We start from the raw sequence: 19559 nt of genomic DNA, 5'->3' as shown, positions 1-19559 counted from the left end.
AGTTTTTGTTGGTTTTAGGACTCTGGGCACTTTACCACTGCTGACCAGTGCTAAAGTGCAAGTGCTCTCTGTCTAAATGGTTTTGGTGATTGGTTTATCCATGAATGCCATATATGATTTACTAGTAAGGCCCTAGTAATGTGAAGAATATGTGCCCACGGCCTGTAAATCAAATGCTACTAGTGGGCTTGAGGCACTGATTGTGCCACCCATGTTAGTAATCCGGTACACATGTCTCAGACCTCCTACTGCAATGTCTGTGTGTGCAGTTTTCAACTGCCACTTCGACCTGGCAAGTGCACCCATTTGTCAGACCCAAGTCTTCCCTTTTACTACATGTAAGTCACCCCTAAGGTAGGCCCAAGGCAGCCTCATGGGTAGGACATGCACTGGTGTGTTTTACATGTCCTGATAGTGAAATACTGCTAAATTCGGTGTTCACTATTTCAAGGTCTATCTCTCCCGTAGGTTAACATGGGGATTTCCTTGAAATATCTTTCAAGTGTAATTTCCCATTGGGAACAGAATGAGATTTGGAGTTTGGGGTCTCAGAAGTCACAATTTAATAATACACATTTTGGTGAAGTTGTTTTTTAAATTATAAGTTTGAAAATGCCACTTTTAGAAAGTGGGCATTTTCTTGCTTAACCATTCTGTGCCCCTACCTGCTGTTGAATATACGTCTGGGTCAGGATGGCAATTGGGCTGTTTGTGAAATCACTCTAGACAGTCACACAAAGGAACCTGAGGTGTGCTCTGTATATCCTAATGGGTCTTCCTGGGCTAGAGTGGTGGGAGGAGCTGACACTTGCACCTTAATAGGACTGTGCCTGTCCTTACACAAAGCAGTCTCCAACCCCCTGGAGTGTGTCTGGGACCAGGGCAGGAAAGGCACGGTGTTTTGTACTACAAAGACTTTCCTTTGAAGTTTGCCTACTTCAAAGGCTGTAATGAGTATAAGTACTGGACTTCTGAGACCACAACTTTAGAATCCTTCTGTGCTGAGGACATTCTGCCAGGAAGAAGAGCTAGATGCTGCAGGAGGAACTGCGACTCTACCTGTTGCTTTGCTGTGCTGGTCTGCTGCTTGCTGCTTCTGTCATCTGAGTGAAAGGACTGGACTTTGCTTTCCACATCCTCCTTCCAAAAGTTCTTCAAGGGCTTGTACTGAGCTTGCCTCCTGGTAAAAGTCTCAGAGAACCAAGCTTCTGGCCCCTTGGGAGTGGGTTCTGCTGTAACCAAGAAGAAACCAAGTAGATCAACTCCAGAGTAACTTCGGAACTGGTGACGCTGTCCGACTCCACGCCGCTGCTTGCAACGGAGCCATGTTCCCTGCTGATTGCACCGTGACCAACGCAATAGGTCCGACACCACTTCAGCAACTCGAAGTCTCATCACAGCATGAGTCCCAAGTGCCGTGACACCCAACTTCGACTCTGCAGCAGAACCTGTGGCCCCATGGTATGATCGCAACACTGCCAAGTCGACGCCTTGTGTCTTGACCTGCTGGATTCTTTGACACCGCCGGATCGTAAGGAACCGATGCCTCATCACTGCTGCCGCATCACCTCCCCTGCAACCATAAGGAACCTACGCCTCATGCCCCCTGTCTCGCAGTAAGGAGCCAACCCCTCACCTCCACAGTAGCAGTAAGAAACCAATGTCACACCGGCTCCAGTGACGCCTCACCTCCCCGAATCCGTGCACCATCTTTGTTTCCTCATTGTTTTCAAAGGTACTTTGTCTGGGGTCCATGCGATTCTGTGACCAGCCCACAATCCCTTGTGAATGGCATCGGACTGTTGGGAACAACTCCGTTAAAGACAATGTGATAGCCCCAGGTGCAATTATTGTGCTTCTAAGCACTTTACTGAAATTACATTTTTTTAAATGTATACCTTTGCTTGTGTTTCTTGGATTTTGTAGTTTTGGACTTGTGTTACTCACATAAATATTGGCTATTTTTCTAAGGTGGTGTGGAGTATTTTGGTGGTATTTTCAATGTGTGTCTGTGTGTACAAAGACAAGGTTGAGCAGGATTTATCTTAGCTGTGTGACTCCCTTACCCTGACTAGAATGAGGGTCCCTACTTGGACAGGGTGCAAGCCACTGCCAAGAAGAGATGTAGGGGCATATTTATACTCTGTATGCATTGAATTAGCATCATTTTATGCTAATTTGATGCAAACCTAACTCCATATTTATACTTTGGCGCTAGGCCCGTCTAGTGCTAAAGTTATGGAGTTAGCGTCATTTGTTTACTGTGACAACCTACCTTGCGTCAATGAGATGCAAGGTAGGCGTTTCCGGGCAAAAAATGACTCAAAGGCCCTAGCGCCTTATTTATCCTCCCGTGCAAAAATCGTGCACGGGAGGAGGAGAGCTTAAAGAATGGCACTAAGGTTGCTTAGCGCCATTATTTAATGCCTGGGTGAGGGCAGTCATTAGGGAACCTGTGGGTTCACAAAATTACACTAGTCAGGTAAGAGGTTATTTTACTCTAACCTAACTAACGCCATTCTTTGAAGCAGAACCTTCTGTTTCCCCTACGCCTTCCCCACCTGGTTAGCATAATTTATTTTGAAGCTAACTGGGCCTTACCGCCGGCTAGCGTCATTCCTTAAATATGACTCCTGGCTGGCGTCCAGGAGTGGCACTAGCCAGCGGTATACTTTTTGATGCAAACCTGCGCTAACGCAGGTTTGCATCAAAAAGTATAAATCAGGGCCCTAATTTCTAACAATATCCCTTCTGTTAAATGCACAGAAGCGTATAATGAAGGGTAAGCATTTTTACTCAAATAAAGTCCTATCTTGTTTCATAAGAACACTGCCTAAACATTATAGGGAAGAGGTGTAAAAGCGACACAACCCTTAAACTGAGATTTATGAAGCCTCGCAAGGCCACCATGAGTGGCCCTGAGTTTCTTGATATATCCAGAGTAATGCACCGCAGCGCAAATCGCTACATTATGTTATTCTACCCAGGGAGGTGTTTAATGGGTGGTGGGTGGGTGTTACCTTGCAACATACATGGATTCTGACACATTCCCAGATATACCATAAGTGGCAGACGTGAGAATGTGCCAAAACCGCTATGCCTCCCTAGGTGAGGCATAACAAGGAGAAATATGTTTATTTATCCTCGTTGTTTCCTCTTTCTATGTGTGCTGCAACACACATAGAAAGAGGAATATACCTTTCAAGATTGTTTTTGTGTAGGAAGGTGTCGCTTCCTCCACAGAAACAATCCCAATTACAATGCAGGCACCCTGCACTATGTGGCGCTATGCAGCACATTGTGCGTCAGCACTGGGAAAATGGAGGAATGCAGCATATAATGTTAGATATGGCACATTTCTGACCTTTCCCTGTAATGCAGCGCAGCAATATGACTTCCTGTGCTGTGTGAGTTTTTGATAAAAGTGCCCCTATATCTATAGTGAGTGATAAAATTTGTAGCTCTGCTAAAATGTGTACCACACATAACCTTCCAAGAGTAAGCCTTGACTCTTAGACCTTGCTAGCCTCTTAAAGTAAAAGCTAACAAAGAAGTACTTGGCAATCAAGCAGGCTTGTAGCAATATATGGCATCTGTGGTTTCTAGGGCACTGAAAATGCTAGTCACACAAATTGCATAGTTATCATTGAGAAACACAAGCCTCAGAGAATGGACCTGACACAACTTCAAAACTGAACAGAACTAAAGATAAAAGCCTTTTAATATGTAATAGGGTGCAAAGTAGCTCCCCAGTACAAATAATCACCACCTTGATAGTTTTGGTATTTTGAGATAATAAGTATGAGTCAATGTAAATTAATCATTTTGCAAATGCATAAGATGCATTTTAAATATTTTCATCCCTGTAACAAATATACCAAACGATTACTGCACTGCACTGCTGGCTAGGTTGGTGATTTGTAGATGCTTATAAGTAAACAATAACGCAAACACTAGCAGCCAACATGAATGATAATTGAGGTACAGGTAGCAACACATACACAAACCACAACCAGGGCACAATCAACAGACTGCTTTGCATGCATGTAACACAGCATAGGCATGCCTATGCTTGTCTATCACCATACTCACTACAGCACTTGCCACCATGACATGCCATCATAACACATAGGACAGAACTACTTACACAGAAACATCATAGCCCAGATACATTATTTATCATAGTACCGAACAGCACTTACCACTTCTACCCTGTAATATCCACTAGAGAGCACATTTCTAATATTTTGCCTTTATCAAACAGAATAAACAACAACAAAACCCTTGACACCCCATACCACAACACCTAACCAAAGCCAAATAGCTGCACTGCCAACTCAGTAGTACTCCCACAGCATCCGAGCTTTATATATATTAGAAACATTCAAATAATGTTAGGAGAAATACAAGAATCCCTCACCGCAGCACAAATCTCATCATTGGTAAATACCAGGCTAATGATCAGCCCAGAAGCAATCTGCATAGGCCAGACAACGGACAACAATTGATTCAATGTAACGAAAAGGTACAGTCGTCTGGCCAACTTATCAATACTTATAATACAGTAAGTACTAAGATCTCTAGAAGGAGCATTTCACTTTCCCACTAGTCAACTCAAACAACTACTAAACTAAACAAATGTCAACTAAGCATGCACAACTAAAATACAACCATACACAACTGATAGATGGAAACGCCAGAACTGTATAAAAATAGCACTCTGATTTAAAAAGAGCTACAATGCCAAATGATGGTACAAAGTACTATGCAAATACCGATAGCTTTTCATATAACAAGTAAATGTAAATTAATTAATGAACATAGATCAAAGCGTAAAGCTATAGACATATCTGCGGATAATTTAGTGGTTTGAGTTCAAATATGAGAAGGTAAACAGCAGATGAATCAAAAACGCTTCTGATTTTGTTCTAACGTTGTCGGTTGTCTAATAAAAAAATTAAAAACATAAGGTTCACTCGAACTCCCCACAATAAAAGGAAGACGGGCACTCCGTGGCACAGTGCGTGTGAGTTTATTCATCCAAAACAGCAACAGAACGCGTTTTGGCAAGATCCCCTGCCTTTATCAACTTGTGTGTCGCTATTTTGTTTCAACCTTCATACAAACATTGTGTGCATACGTCATTCTAGTGTAGTGAAGTGACAAAACTAAAAACTATTTTTAATATACATCCAACTTGACTAATCACATTGTTTCTTAGATTGCCAGCAAGACCTGCTCAAACCAAAAATATTTGTTCGTTTAAACTTTCAAGTAAAATATTCCCACCGGATTACAACAAAGTTAATGGGCTGTAACATTCTCACTACCCAAGCACAATCTATGTTTACGCTCTCTTAGTCCATAACTAAATACGGCATCCCTAGTATTATATCCATGATGCGGCAATCACTAAATTCATATCGTAATACTAAGTATAACCATTTCATGTTTCTTCCTTTCTTTGAAATGTTCATTTCAAGAATGCATCAGTAGTTTTTTGATGTATATTTTCCAATTACCAAATATATATATATATATATATATATATATCTTCACTGAAAAAACAAAGGTTACAGGGACATTATAGATAGGAAATAACAATTTTTAAAAAACATAAAATTTACTTAAAAAAACAAACTCATGCCCTAAGGTAATGATAACTCGGGCCCATGCACAGTTTTTTCTTCAAAAATGTTACTGCAAATATTACAATGATATTAGCAATAATGTTATCAAAGATGTCATAAGTGCTGTAATTTGTGGGGTAATTAGCAGTGCATGGCAAGGCACAAGTTATAGTTACCTTAGGGCATAAGTTATAGTTACTTCAGGTAACATTAACTATAACTGGTGAATTTTTATGGTTTTGTACATTTAAAATGTGAGCCTAACTATAACGACCCTGTAACCTTTGTTTTTTTAATTGAATTTCTATGTTTTTTAAATTCTATTTCCCAACTATAACGTCACTGTAACCTTTGTTTTTTTCAGTGAATTTCTATTGTTTTTTTAACGTATAGTAATTTTCATTAAGATACGTTAATCCAACCACCGCCGCGCACAGCCTTCGGCCGTGTGTGGCAGCGGTGTGCCACAGGTCCTGGCCTGTGGCAAGGCCCTGAGTCCAACCGCCTATAAGCACCCAACCTTACACGTGCACAGCATTCACCCATGCGCAGTCGAGGTTGCCCGCAAGACCTGGCCTGCAGCTAGTCCCTGCGGCCAACGTCCCTAACCACCAAACCCCATGCTGTTCACAGCCTTTCGGCTGTGTGTGGCAGGAGTTGGCTATGGCCTCTATGGGTGTTAGATTAGGTGTGAGAGGGTGTATATGGGGGTGAGAGTGGCTGTGAGAGTGTTTGGGTCTGAGGGTGCGTACATCACTGTTTTAGTGGGTGCGTCAGTGTGTGTGCAGGTCTGTGAGTGGGTGCATGAGGGTGTCAGAGGGTCTGTGAGTGTGTGTGTGAGAGTCTGAGTGGGTGTGTGAGTAGGTGCGTAACTATCTGAGTGGGTCTGTGAGTGGGTGCGTGAGGGTCTGACTGAGGCTGTGAGTAGGTGCACAAGGGTCTGAGTGGGTGTCTGAGTGTCCGAGTGGGTCTGTGAGTGAGTACGTAAGTGTCTTAGTGGGTGTGTGAGTGGGAGAAAGATTGAAAGGGATAGGTAGAGAGAGAGCGAGAAAGAGAGGGAGAGAGATGGAGTGTTTTTTAGGCTTTGATATATGATATACTTAGAATGAGATATTACTGGACAAATTGAAAAGAACATGCATTTGTCATTTAAAAACATTAAGAACACCTTTCAGTATGAGGCTTAAATGTTTGTAGTTAAAAAAGAAGGGGAGCAGTGAGCCGGCAAGACTCAAACCATCAACGTGAAGGTCGTTGACATTCACACTGAGCTATTCTTTTTTTTTTTTAACTATTTCTTTTTAGCTCTTAATGGGCTATCTGGGCCTGCGGGAGCCCTCAAGGTCTCCCCTGTGATACCTACATGTTTAAAAAAAAAAAAGAAATTATAACAAGCCCTGTATGGGCTGTCTGGGACTGTAGGAGAAGCCTCAAGGCCTCCCCCGTAGTCCCACTGCTTCATCAACCAAAGAGCTGCTGTAAAGCCGTTCCCGCTGTCAAAGAGAGGATATTTCATATCTGTCTCTTGGACCCATGCAGGGAACAGAGACTAAATGTTTCAGCAAGCAGGGAGCTACTGTTAAAGCAGCTCCCTGCTTGCTGAAGCACTGGCACCTCTAGGGAAGCCTTAAGGCTTCCCCTGCAGTGCCAAATAGCCTGTAAAGGGCATTTTGTGGAAATAAATTTAAATTTAAAAATTGAAGAAATAAATACCTACATATGTAGGGATGGTCCCTACATGTGTAGAGTTCTTTCAAGTAACTATAACTCTCATCCTAAGGTAACTCTAACTTGTGCCAACACCATGCACAGCTAATTACTCCACATATTATATCATTGATGACATCTTCTGTCCCATCTTTCATATTATCCCTGCAACATTTGCAATAAAATTACTGATGAGACAACTTTGCATTGAGAGGGTGCGAGTTATAGTTACTGTACTGGGCGAGTTATAGTTACTTGAAAAAACTCTAGCTATAACTGCTGAATTTCTTTGGTTTAGTACGCGTAAATTCAGAACCTAACTTTAACGTCCCTGTAACCTTTGTTTTTTTTTATTGAATACATATAGATATATTTACATATATATAGATATCCCATAAAAAGCACCAGAAAGAAAGAAATACAAGAAAGAATCTCCTCACATGCACACAACAGCAAGAAACTCTTCAGCATCATCAAGCCAACCTAACAGCGAAGCAACGGACTTCCCACCCTCACATGATCTCTGCAACAAACTGAACACAGACTTCCACCACAAAATCAAGACCATCTATGACAACTTCAGTGAGGACAACCTATGTACAGAACCCCCTCCACCAGAACCTGACACTAAAAAACCAATGATCACCAACTGGATCTGCTCACCACTGAAGATGCACTGAAGAGAATGAGGACCATACACTCTGTGACCCCCACGGACCCAGGCCCCCACCACATCTTAAACAGAGCTACTGAAACCATTGCCCCCAAGCGCCACCTCACCATCAACCGCTCCCTAGCAGATGCCTCCTTCCCCGACGACTGGAAACATGCCGAGATCAACCCTCTCCTCAAGAAATCCTCAGCGGACCCCACCGACCTCAAGAACTACAGGCCCATCTCCCTGCTCCCTTTTCCAACCAAAGTCATTGAGAAAGCCATCAACAGCCATCTTGCCACTTTCATTGAAGACCACAACATCCTCGACGCCTCCCAAACTGTCTTCAGAAACAACACAGCACCGAAACAGCCCTGCTAGCCGCAACAGACGACATCCACTCCCTGCTGGACAAGGGAGAGACTGCCTCTCGGCAGACTTTGACACAGTCTCCCACCACACCCTGATAACCAGACTTCACAAGGTTGGCATCAAAGACAAGGCCCTCGACTGGATCCGATCTTTCCTCTCTGGCAGAACTCAACGAGTAAGACTTCCCCCTTCCTCTTGGATCCCACGCCTACCACCTGCGGAGTTCCCCCAGGATCATCCCTCAGCCCCACACTGTTTAACATCTACATGGCCCTGCTAGCTGCCATTGTCAGAAACTACGGACTCAACATCGTCTCCTCTGCAGACAACACCCAACTCATCCTCTCCCTATCCAACAAAGTCAACACAGCTAGACACAACTTCCACAAAGGGATAGGAGCAGTGGCCAACTGGATGAAAAGCAGCTGCCTACAACTCAACGCAGACAAAACTGAAGTACTCATCATGGGCCCTCAACCCGACGCGTGGAATAACTCCTGGTCGCCCCCCACCATTGGAAGCCCGTCCACCCCATGAACCAAGCCCGCAATCTCAGAATCATCCTGGACTCCAAACTCAACATGGAGCGCCAAATCAACCCAGTCGTATCTACCTGCTTCCGCACCCTCCACCTCCTACACAAGACATTAAAATGGATCCCCCTCGAACACAAAAAGACCGTCACACACGCCCTCATTACCAGCAGACTGTACGACGGCAATGCGCTCTACGGCAGAACCAACAAGAAACACACCCGCAAACTACAGAACATCCAGAACTCCACTGCCAGACTGGTCCCTGACCTACCTCAACATTGTCACATCTCCCAGCACCTGCGCACACTACACTGGCTCCGCATAGAGAAAAGAATCACCTTCAAGATCCTCACCCACGCACACAAAGCCCTCCACGAAACTGGACCAGCCTATGTGAACAGGCAACTCAATTTCCACGTACCCCACTGGACCCTACACTCAGCCCAGCTCTCTCTCCCTGAAGTACCCTGCATCAGAAAAACAAGAACAGGGGGATGCTCATTCTCCTACCTCGCCACCAGAGCCTGGAACGCCCTATCGCCCCACCTCAGACAAACTACACCCCTCCTCAACTTCACGAAAGAGCTGAAGACATGCCTATTTGAATACATGGCTATTTGAAGAACCACCGCACTGATGGACGCTCCAGGCCCCCCTCCAGCGTCTTGAGACCCTCATGGGTGAGTAGTTGCGCTTAACAAACACTGATTGATTGATATATATATATATATATATATATATATATATATATATATATAGGAACAACTTTCCCCATAGACAAAGCGTTTTTTGTTTTGCTAATAATGTTGGGGCCTTTTGACAAATCTTCACAAAATGTTCAAAACTAGTATACAAATTAATTTCACTGCTGTCTAGAATTTTTCATGGTGATTTGTCAAGTGGGCTAACAAAAAAAACGGAGGGGTCCCAAAATGCTTTTTTCCCATTCTATCTGTACTGGGATTTTGCAATATTTAGACATGTCTCCAGCACGCACCGCTGAATGGAATTACACCAAATTTGGCAGGAAGCTAGATCTTGGTCTGTAGATTGTGCATTTTGTGATCTGGTATAAATCTGTTCAGTAGTTACGGAGTTATTAAAGGGAAAAAATACAGATACCTAGGGGCGTGGATGAGAGCAAAAAGTAATGCTCTAATTGGCTGTCCACAAACTGAAAGGAAAACTGCAGCCGCCATTCTGTTTCTTGGCTGGGTGCCCAGAGAGAAAACATAAATAAAAGCACACATAAAGGGTCAGGATAGAGGTATCCTTAACCCATAGGAAACATTAAGGGGTCTCTAAAAAAAAGTGCCCTTTTTTTTCCTTTAGGCTTATCGACGGAACTACTGGGGCACACAATGCGACTCCTAGTGTAAGTCTGAAATGGATCAGCGGATACAAAGCTAAATGGAAAAAATAAAACTCACACACCATACCCTTACCACGCATGGCGCAGCAAGGGTTGGGTGCATGTGGGGGGTTGGTGGGAGGGCCTGGCCACTTTGGCTGTGCGTGGAGGTGGTTGTATTACATATGTTTTTTATATATTACATAGGTTAAAAAAACAGAAATTCAATGAACAAATAAAGGTTACAGGGGCATTATAGTTAGGTTCACTTTTTACCCACACAAAACCATGGAAATTCAGCAGTTATAGCTATATTTATCTGAAGAAACAATGGCTCATGTTGGAACATAATTTTAGGCCACCAGTTATAGTTTCTTAATGTAAGTATTACTATAACTGCTGACTTTCTATTGTTCTGTTTGGGTAAAGTGTGCACCTAACAATAACTTCCCTGTATCTATCTATATATATGTGTATATATATATATATATATATCTATATATATCTATATATATATATATATATATATAGATAGATATATATATATATATATATATAGATAGATATGTGTGTGTGTATATATCTATATATCTATCTATATATATATATATAAATATATATATATATATATATATATATTACCTACTGGCGGTCACCAGTAGGTACTCATAGTTAAGACCTAGTTTCTGTAGGAAATGCATTTTTTGTTTTGACAATTACTTTGGCGCCGTTTGACAAATCTTTACAAAATTTTCAAAAGTATGACGGTCAGTTCAGCTGCTGTCTTGCGAGTTTTCGGATGATTCTATGGCATCATTGATAGTATTGCTGCAACATTTGCAAGAATATTATTTATCAGAAAACTGTGCATGGTGGGGCCCGAGTTCTAGTTACCTTAGGGCATGATTTATAGTAACTGGAAATAACTCTAACAGCTGTATATCTATTTGTTGTGCTTGTAAATTCAGAACTTAACTGTAAGGTATCTGTCACCTTTTTTTCCACCTAAGATGAGGCACAGTATTACAGCTTCGCATTGCCAACCTTGAATGATTAAAGGCAACCCCTGACATGTGTTTCGCTATTATTATTTAACTTTTTCTAGACACAAGGGAGCACACAGTATATGACAAAACAGTGCCCTTTTAGGCTTACAGTTCTGTATAAATTAAGTAAAATTGAAGCTGAGAAATCTGGGTAGTTCACAAGTTTAGGTGGAGAGCAGCTCCTGTACAGAACACACTACAACACCAGAAACACTCTGAATCTGCTGACCTCAAATGTCTGTGTTTCTAGCTATGTTTTAAAGCATATGATTAGCAAGGTGCCCTCCAAAATGAGCTAGAAAGGGACAAAGTGTTTTGCTATTTCTACAGAAAAGACTTTAAGCATAGGATTAGCACAGTGCCACCCACACTAGGCTGTAAAATGACAAAAGCCTTTTATCACTTTGGGCACTTTATTACAGCTTAGGAATGGTAAGCTACCATCCAAACAAACCTGGAATGAATAAAACCAATGCCTATCATTATAGCTTTTCAAAGAGGTTTAACTTTGTCCAGGCACAAGGAAGAAGCCACTATAAGTAAAAACATTACCCCTTCAGGCTAAGAGTGCAGTATAAATTGTGCAAAAAAGAAGCAGAGAACTCCTGGTAGATCCCAAGTTTAGGTGGAGAGTAGCTCCTGTACAGAGCACTCTACAATACCTCAAATGTCTTTTATTTCTAGAAAAGTTTGAGGAGAGCAGAATTGGTGTGTAATTGGTATGTATATATACCAGGGTTCTCCAACCTTTTCTGTAGCGAGAGCTACTTCAGATCAGGGAAAATCATTGTGAGCTACCGAAGGTTAAACAACTCACACATTATTACCAGACACCCCCACACCCATGTTCTTTGACTTTAAGTCTAATGTCCATAAAGTCAGATACTATGGTTTGAACAAAATACTTTCACTAGAGGCACTATGACAGACCATGTGTCAGTGAGAGCGTGGTCTTTAAGAATGTATTAACATGCGTGCATATGAATTGGAGATATATGTATGTGTAACTGAGAACCTGTGTCATATGTACCTGTGGCACAGGACATAACTTTTGCCATATGTGGCTTTGTTACATGTATAACACAAGCATACAACGGTTTTTTTTAAATGAGAGAATTTAAAGTGCAAAAATATTCATAATGGGAACATTTTTCTGCACTTTCTATTCCTCCCATTTAAAAGATGATCTATTTTAACAGTTATAAATATGGTACAATGTTCTACTGGCCAATAAGAGCATGGATTTAAAGTGCAAAAATATTCATAATGGGAACATTTTTCCGCAGTTTAAATTCCGCCCATTTAAAAAATTATCTAATTTAACAGTTATAAATATGGTACAATGTTCTACTGACCAATGGGAGCAAGAGGCTTGCTGTTTGTAAATGCAACACTTTGGAAAACAATTAAAATGAAAAGTTAACTTAATTATAAGGTAACTTTTCATTTCTATTTTGTCCAATTTAAGAGCATTGAGAAACATCATTTTGTTCTCACCTCCAATACTGAGTTGACAAGGACTTCTATTTAAGATTTAAATACCTTAATGCTTCAATAGTTCATCTCTTGTGCCCTGGGTCATAAATCTGACTCCAGCAATGCTAATAATGTAAAATAAACAAAGCTTTCCCTTAAATTTGAAAGGAAAAATGTGATTCTGTGCCTGTTTAAAAATGAACTCCAGGCTGTGAGCTGCTCTGAAGGGGCCTGGCAGCTACTGGTAGCTCCTGATGGACTTGTAGGAGACACCTGAAATATATATATATATATATATTTATATATATATATATATATATATATATATATATATATATATATATATATATATACATACACATATATACAAAGCATATGTTTGGAAAACTTCAGAAATTCCCTTAAAAATGCAGCTAATGTGCATTCATGGTTACAAATTAAAAGAAAAAGAAATCTGCAATTTGCAATTGCAATGCTCAAGACCTCACCCTGGATGCGACAGATTTAGTTGCAAATGTTACAAATAATCTTACAGGAGAGATTGGTTATCACATTACCCATAAGACTATGAAAGGAAGGATTATAAAGGTAAAGTTATTTACTAGTTTGAGTATGTGTTGCCTTTTAATTTAACTGTGCTTTTAGGTTTTTTAATTTATTGGCATCAATATTGTGAGGTCATAATCATTGCACTTGGTGTGCAAGTTAGGGTTACTGTGGCTGGTGTGTGAGTTAGGATTGTGCTCCGAACTTGCAAATTTCAGGGGGGTTTCGGTTTTAATATGTAACTGTAACTGGGTAACTGTGGTGTTTTAGGTGAATTTCTGAGGTGTTCTTATACGTACATCGAGATGTTATAACCAATACTAACCATAACTTCACTTTAACATTAGTTTTTTTCAGTGAATTTTTGGGTTGTTTTTCATTGTATACAATATCTAAGAGTTCCCTGTTCCCAATCTTCTGCAAGCAGCTATCCCCACTTGTGCGCAGACTTTAGACATGCACAGCACACGGTTGGCCTCAGGGCCTTGCCTTCAGCCCATTCCTGCTTTCCAACCTTCTGTGGGCAGCCAGCACTCAGAGACCACAGCCTTTAGCTGTGCATAGTAGGGGTTGGCCAGTTTTCTGGCTTTTACTCAGGCCCACTGCCCAACACTCAGTGGGTAGCCAACCCCAGTGCTTAATTTGTGCTTGTTGCTTCCGGTGCAGTGCACCGCACTTATTTTTGAGGGCCGGTACTTATTTTTCTGCCTCAAGCATTTACTGTGAGCAAAAGAGACATAAGGGAAAGATGGAGAAGGAGAAAAACAAAAAAAGCGCCACAATGGTAGAAAGCAGAAAGCTGCAAGAGTGAGCTGAATGGGCAGGGAGTGGCTTTAAATAGATTGAAGTGGCCCGAGATCGCTGCAGGATTACGTTGCCCCAGTATTCTGTGTTCACCCATTTAATTGCAGCAGCCGCTTGCTTTGAGCACCAGCACCTTTTTATATGCAAATTAAGCACTGGCCAACCCTCAATATTAACAGCTAAAGGTAGTGCACAACAGCGTTTACAACAGGCCCTGGGGTCCTGCAGCTCACTCTCTATAGTGGACCAATCCCATTGCATATGGTAAAGGCCGGCTGAGGCCAACCCCTGCGCCAAACTCGTCACAGGTGGCCAACATGGTGCAGCTCATGGCCTTCGGTATAGCACTGTGAAATTAGTCACAGGCCCTGGTCTCTGTGGTGGTCAACCCTACTGTGTATGGCTTGTGCAGTGGGATTGGCTGCAAGGTTCCGCAGAACCCAGGGTAGATCTAGGATCCACAAATCCAGGTTTGAACCACAAATCCCACGCTGAAAATATTTTTTATTTTTTATTTTAAAAGCATCATGAGCCTGAGGGTCAGGGTAGGTTTGCCTGGGCAGTTATTGGCAGCTGCAACAGAAATGTTTCTATGAAAGCCAGCGAATCAGAATCCAGCACGTCTTTGAATCTGGAGTTAGATTTGCGAAACCGCATTGGGCAAAGTGAAAAGGTTCCATAATTCCAAGAAGTGCTTTTATATTTTTTATACTGAGCCTCTTAGCCTCCTTGGCTTCACACATCATAATAAAATAAGGGTCCAGTTATATCAACAATGTAACCTTTTCATCCATACTCTTTTTTAATGCTATTTTTTTTAAAACTGCTCAACAGATTACACCAAACAAAGGCGCAATCCTTGAGTAAAGTTCTACCTTTGCTCCAAATTTGGTACAATTCTATTCAGCAATTTCTTTTCTGTATGAATGAGCGAAGAATCATATGGGAATTAAAATGAAAAATTACACTTTTGTCCAGCCACCACTTTCTTGGCCCACTAGATGGATCTGCACAAAAATTGCTGTGAAGAACCCAAAGTGTGCAGTTTTGTGCAGATAGGATGGGCGTCAAATGTATTACAAAAACATAAAATGCCTTTCCTATGGAAACTCTGACCTAACCAGAAATAAATGTGTGCTATAACCGCCACTTAATTAATATATATATATATATATATATATATATATATATATATATATATACGGTAAAGGGAAGAAAACGTTAAGTGTCTTACCTGGTGTGTAATGACACTGCAGTATAATGATAATCCACATGTGGTGACACAGTCAAACTCAATCGGATACGATGTTGGGACTCTAGATGCACTTAAGTGCGACGAACTAACAGATCCCACTACGCATACTGCAAATCAATAGCTTTTAATAATGTCAGATAACATTGGATTACATTAAAAATAAAGTTTTTTCTTAATTTTATGTTTAGATTGGTGGTGATATTTACGAATTTACTTCAAAACATGCATGCTACTGCGGAAATTATCTTCAGAGTTTTAAAGTTTTGGTTCCTCGTACCCTAACTTAACACTGCAGCTATGTTATAGATAGTTCTGCAAATTTAAGCGAGAGCCGGTTTGATACTCTAGCTCAGAATCGAGAGGGCTATCGGCGTGGAGTCTGGTACAGTTCTTACAAGCATCTTGTTAGGTTATGAATCACCACATTCTATGCCCATCAGCAGGACCAACTTTAGGGCGGTGTGACTGGTTAGCTGCACCTGGCGCTGACTTGGGGAGAGAACTTATGCGTTTAAAAACTCAGAACTTCCTTATGCTACCAGAAGTTTTCAGGCAACAATAACAATGCCAAGATAACTCTGGTGATTAATGTTACTGCTGGTGAGAGATCGGAATTTTGTCTTGTGGCAGTTTTTAGTGATCAGAAAGTATTGCAGAAGGATAACGTACCTGCTGCAACGAACATGTAGCATGGAGATCACAGAACTGAGTGTGAATGAACTATGAGTAGCGCTTTAAAAAAATGACTGGGATGGGCTGTGGAAAAGTCGTGGGCTCTGTTGGAGAATGGTAGTGAGGGAATTCGTGATGACGGCGGACACTGGGCAGAGCACCAAAAAAAATTGCCGTGAAGGACCCGCCAACGCTAAAGCCTCTCAGCCAGCTATCAACCGAAAGCAAGACTTACGCTGAAAAACAACTCGTCGGCCTTAAGGAAAATGGAATTAAAATAGTTTTGATCAAAACAGTTCAAATCTTTAAATTTAATTATATGCTCACCATGTGGCAATATAAGCACTCCCTGCAAAAGTCGTTCCAGAGCAATGTGGATGTTATTCTTTTTTCCTCAAGCACTAATTTTCATTTTTTAGATGGGTGTATGTGCAATCAAAATACATATGTTATTAAACTTAACAAATAACTACTCATAATAGCACAAGGATGGCAAGTATTGTTTTTGGAATCCGCTTATATTTTTAAGGAGCCGACGCTCACCTTTTTACGACTTCGAGGCAAGCTTCCTCCTGCGTGTTCCGCTGCAGGAATCGTTCTGTTATCTATTTCACTGTCACACGTCGGCCGATGGAAAGATCTAGAAGTTGCGACATCACAGTTGTCCATATCTTTGTCACTTCTGATCGTTTTAATAAGCCTTCTGGTGGACATTTTGGTCGATTCCTCTTCAGAAGACCCCAGCTAAATAATCTTGCAAAGAAGGTAAACCTGCCCTCTCACTCACAAGCAATTAGACACTTCATACCCCAAGGGAGTCCACGTGACTTCTGTGGTTTTCCTGTGCAAGCACAATAATTGCTTCCTGCAGAGCATGAGTAGTTCTTAAACCTTATTTAGGCCTAAAGATAGGCCATCTATCAAACTGGCAGCTAAATAAGTGTAGGTGTATTTCAGCACTGGAAACTGGATCAATATTGCATAACTTGTATGCGACCATATATGCTTCCAAAATCGACCCCGCTTGGAAATAACTGCTCTAGAACTAAAGTGACATACTGGTCAATTCGCTATTGTGACTGGGGAACTGTGAGGACAGTTATCTATCAAAGCAGCCTTGCGTTCTGACATCAGCTCAAAATCAGTCAATATGAACAAAAACAAAGTAGCTTACACATTATTTACAATGTTTGTGTTTCTTTTAAGTAGCTAACATTAAATACTATTAATATACATCATTGTGTTTCTAGGTTAGACTGTGTCTGTCCCATTCTAGCCGCCGAATATTTCGTGAAGAGTCCGGATAATATAACAAAGTACTCCGGGAATTTAAGATGGTGACACTGGTGGAAGGGGAGGGACAAGAGGCAAATTTAAATGTGAGTCTTGCAGATAAGGGAATTAGGTCGGTAATAGGTCGAATGGATGCAATGTTTCCTGGAATCGATCATGTCGCCACTACTACATCAGAACTCATCTCATCAGGGCTGCCATATGTTTAACAAAACGATACCAAGACTAAACAGAAGGGTATCTTGCTTGTGTAAAGTACCACTGATTTTTGGCAGGGCTGCCATTGGGCAGCATGGGCACTTCTCAGCAGAGCTTCTAAACTAATAAAGACTAGTGCCAGTACTATGCCTGCTATATTAGTGATGTGCAATGCCATCACTTGTCAGCAGGGCTGGTATGCTAGTAATGTTTAAGTTACTTATCACTAATGGAATTATTCTGAGTCCTAATATCTCACTTTTGTTCATTACCTATGAGGCTTCTCTGCCTCTCTGGACCCAGTCACATGCCACCATGTAAAATAACACTTCCCTTGCCATCGCCATACCTCCTGTCATTAAGCAAGCTCTCAACCAAACAATGTGTCAGTTGCTCATATTAGGAGGATGGAAGAGATTATTAATAAAAGCAAGGGAGTAGGATTCAGAGTAATGGCAATACTGGTAAGTAATATAAGCATTACCCTTTTGTTTCCCACTCACGTTCATTCATTGTTTATGAGATATACCAACCTCGCTTATAATAGACAACTGCCAACTGCCCCAAAACATGCTTTTTTTGAAACAGAAGTCCCTGTTCCACTATTCCTCTACAGAGGACAGGACCCTATAACCAAGAAACAACAATACTATGACCATTGGACAACTTATAGTGGCGTGCAAAGGTCGGTGAGTCAGACCAAGTCACTGCCCTACAAATCTCGTGAAGGGAAGCTCTCTAACTCTGCCACTGTAGAAACAATGCTACAGGTCGATGTGCCCTGTATTTGCTAAGATGGAGGATGTCCCTCCACCTCATATGCGTTACCAATCAAAGTTTTGATACATCTATCCAACGTTGCTGTTGCAGGTTTTTCCCCCTTTCTACCTGAGCCAAAATTCATAAATAAGGACTCCACTTTTCTAAACGACTGCACTCAGTTTCAATGTAGAAAAATAGCCTTTCTCACATCCAACAAATGTAGTGTAGTTTCCTCCTCTGAAGAAGGAGAAGGATAAAAGTCTGGCAAAATCACCTCCTGCTATCCGTGAAAAAAGAAATCAAATTTCAGAACAAGGGAAGGCATCAGAACCAAAACCTTCATGTCCTGAAACATAATGCAAAAAGGAAACCTACATGACAAGACTCCCACTTCTCTCAACCACATAGTGGAGGTGAGAGCCACCAGAAAGAAGGTTTTGAGAGCTAGAAAATGCAAATCGACATCATCCAAATGTTCAAATGGAGATTTAGTCATAGCATCTAAAACTAAGGACGAATCCAAGGTAGGAGAGGAATTTAATGGTCTCGAACAGGTATTGGACAAACCCCTTCAAGAGCCTGGAAATCAATCCTTCGTCATCAACCAAGTTCTTCGAGAGACTGCTGAATGCCTGAATCTGTGTCCATTAAGCTCTCTAGCTACCGACCTTGATCCTTCCTATAAAAACTCCATGATCATTATCAAGCTCACAGACTGAGGATCCAAACCTTTCCTATGACACTATTGTGAGAAAGACCCTCAGTGCCTGCTATATAAGCTTTGCGTCTATAAAACTCCCTGGATGCCTGCAAAGTGACTACCAAGTCCTGCAGAAGTCCTCGTCCTCTAAACAACCTCTCTCAATCTCCAAGCCGTCAAGTGGACGTTCCTTAGCAACTCCATACACAGAATCAGAAAGTTTAGAGGAGACAGATTCAGTGGAGGAGACCACTCCAGAACCACTTTCATGAACATCAGAAGAGGGAACGAATTGGCCCGCGGCCAAAGAGCAGCAATAAGAAAACACATTTGCTTGTTCTCTCCACACTCTCACCAGAAGCTGTCTGATTAGGGGAAACAGAGGGAATGAACATAGCAGATCTTTTGGGCCATTGGCACAAGAGTGAACCCACTGCCCACATCTACTTTCTTCACCCTTGCACACAACCTTTGAACCTTAGCATTGACAGTTGAGGCAAAACAATCCATTACTGGACACTCCAATAATTAGTCACTAAAGTGAACATTGACAGAG

The 19559-nt window shown here is 41.5% G+C and overlaps 1 protein-coding gene across 1 annotated transcript in view; it reads right to left on the bottom strand.

The window, feature by feature from the left end:
• CYTIP (cytohesin 1 interacting protein) overlaps positions 1 to 16783 on the bottom strand; it is a 153517-nt gene extending 136734 nt beyond the window's left edge. Inside the window, exon 1 of the mRNA XM_069221537.1 lies at positions 16594 to 16783. Within this exon, the coding sequence (XP_069077638.1) occupies positions 16594 to 16764 (171 nt within the window). The 5' untranslated portion in view covers positions 16765 to 16783. The remainder of the gene's footprint in view (positions 1 to 16593) is intronic.
• Between the last annotated feature and the right edge of the window lie 2776 nt (positions 16784 to 19559).

This window comes from Pleurodeles waltl, chromosome 3_1 (genome assembly GCF_031143425.1).
Source record: "Pleurodeles waltl isolate 20211129_DDA chromosome 3_1, aPleWal1.hap1.20221129, whole genome shotgun sequence".
NCBI lineage: Eukaryota > Metazoa > Chordata > Amphibia > Caudata > Salamandridae > Pleurodeles > Pleurodeles waltl.
Note: the sequence above shows the minus strand (reverse complement) of the source record. Positions and strands in the feature narration are given on the sequence as shown.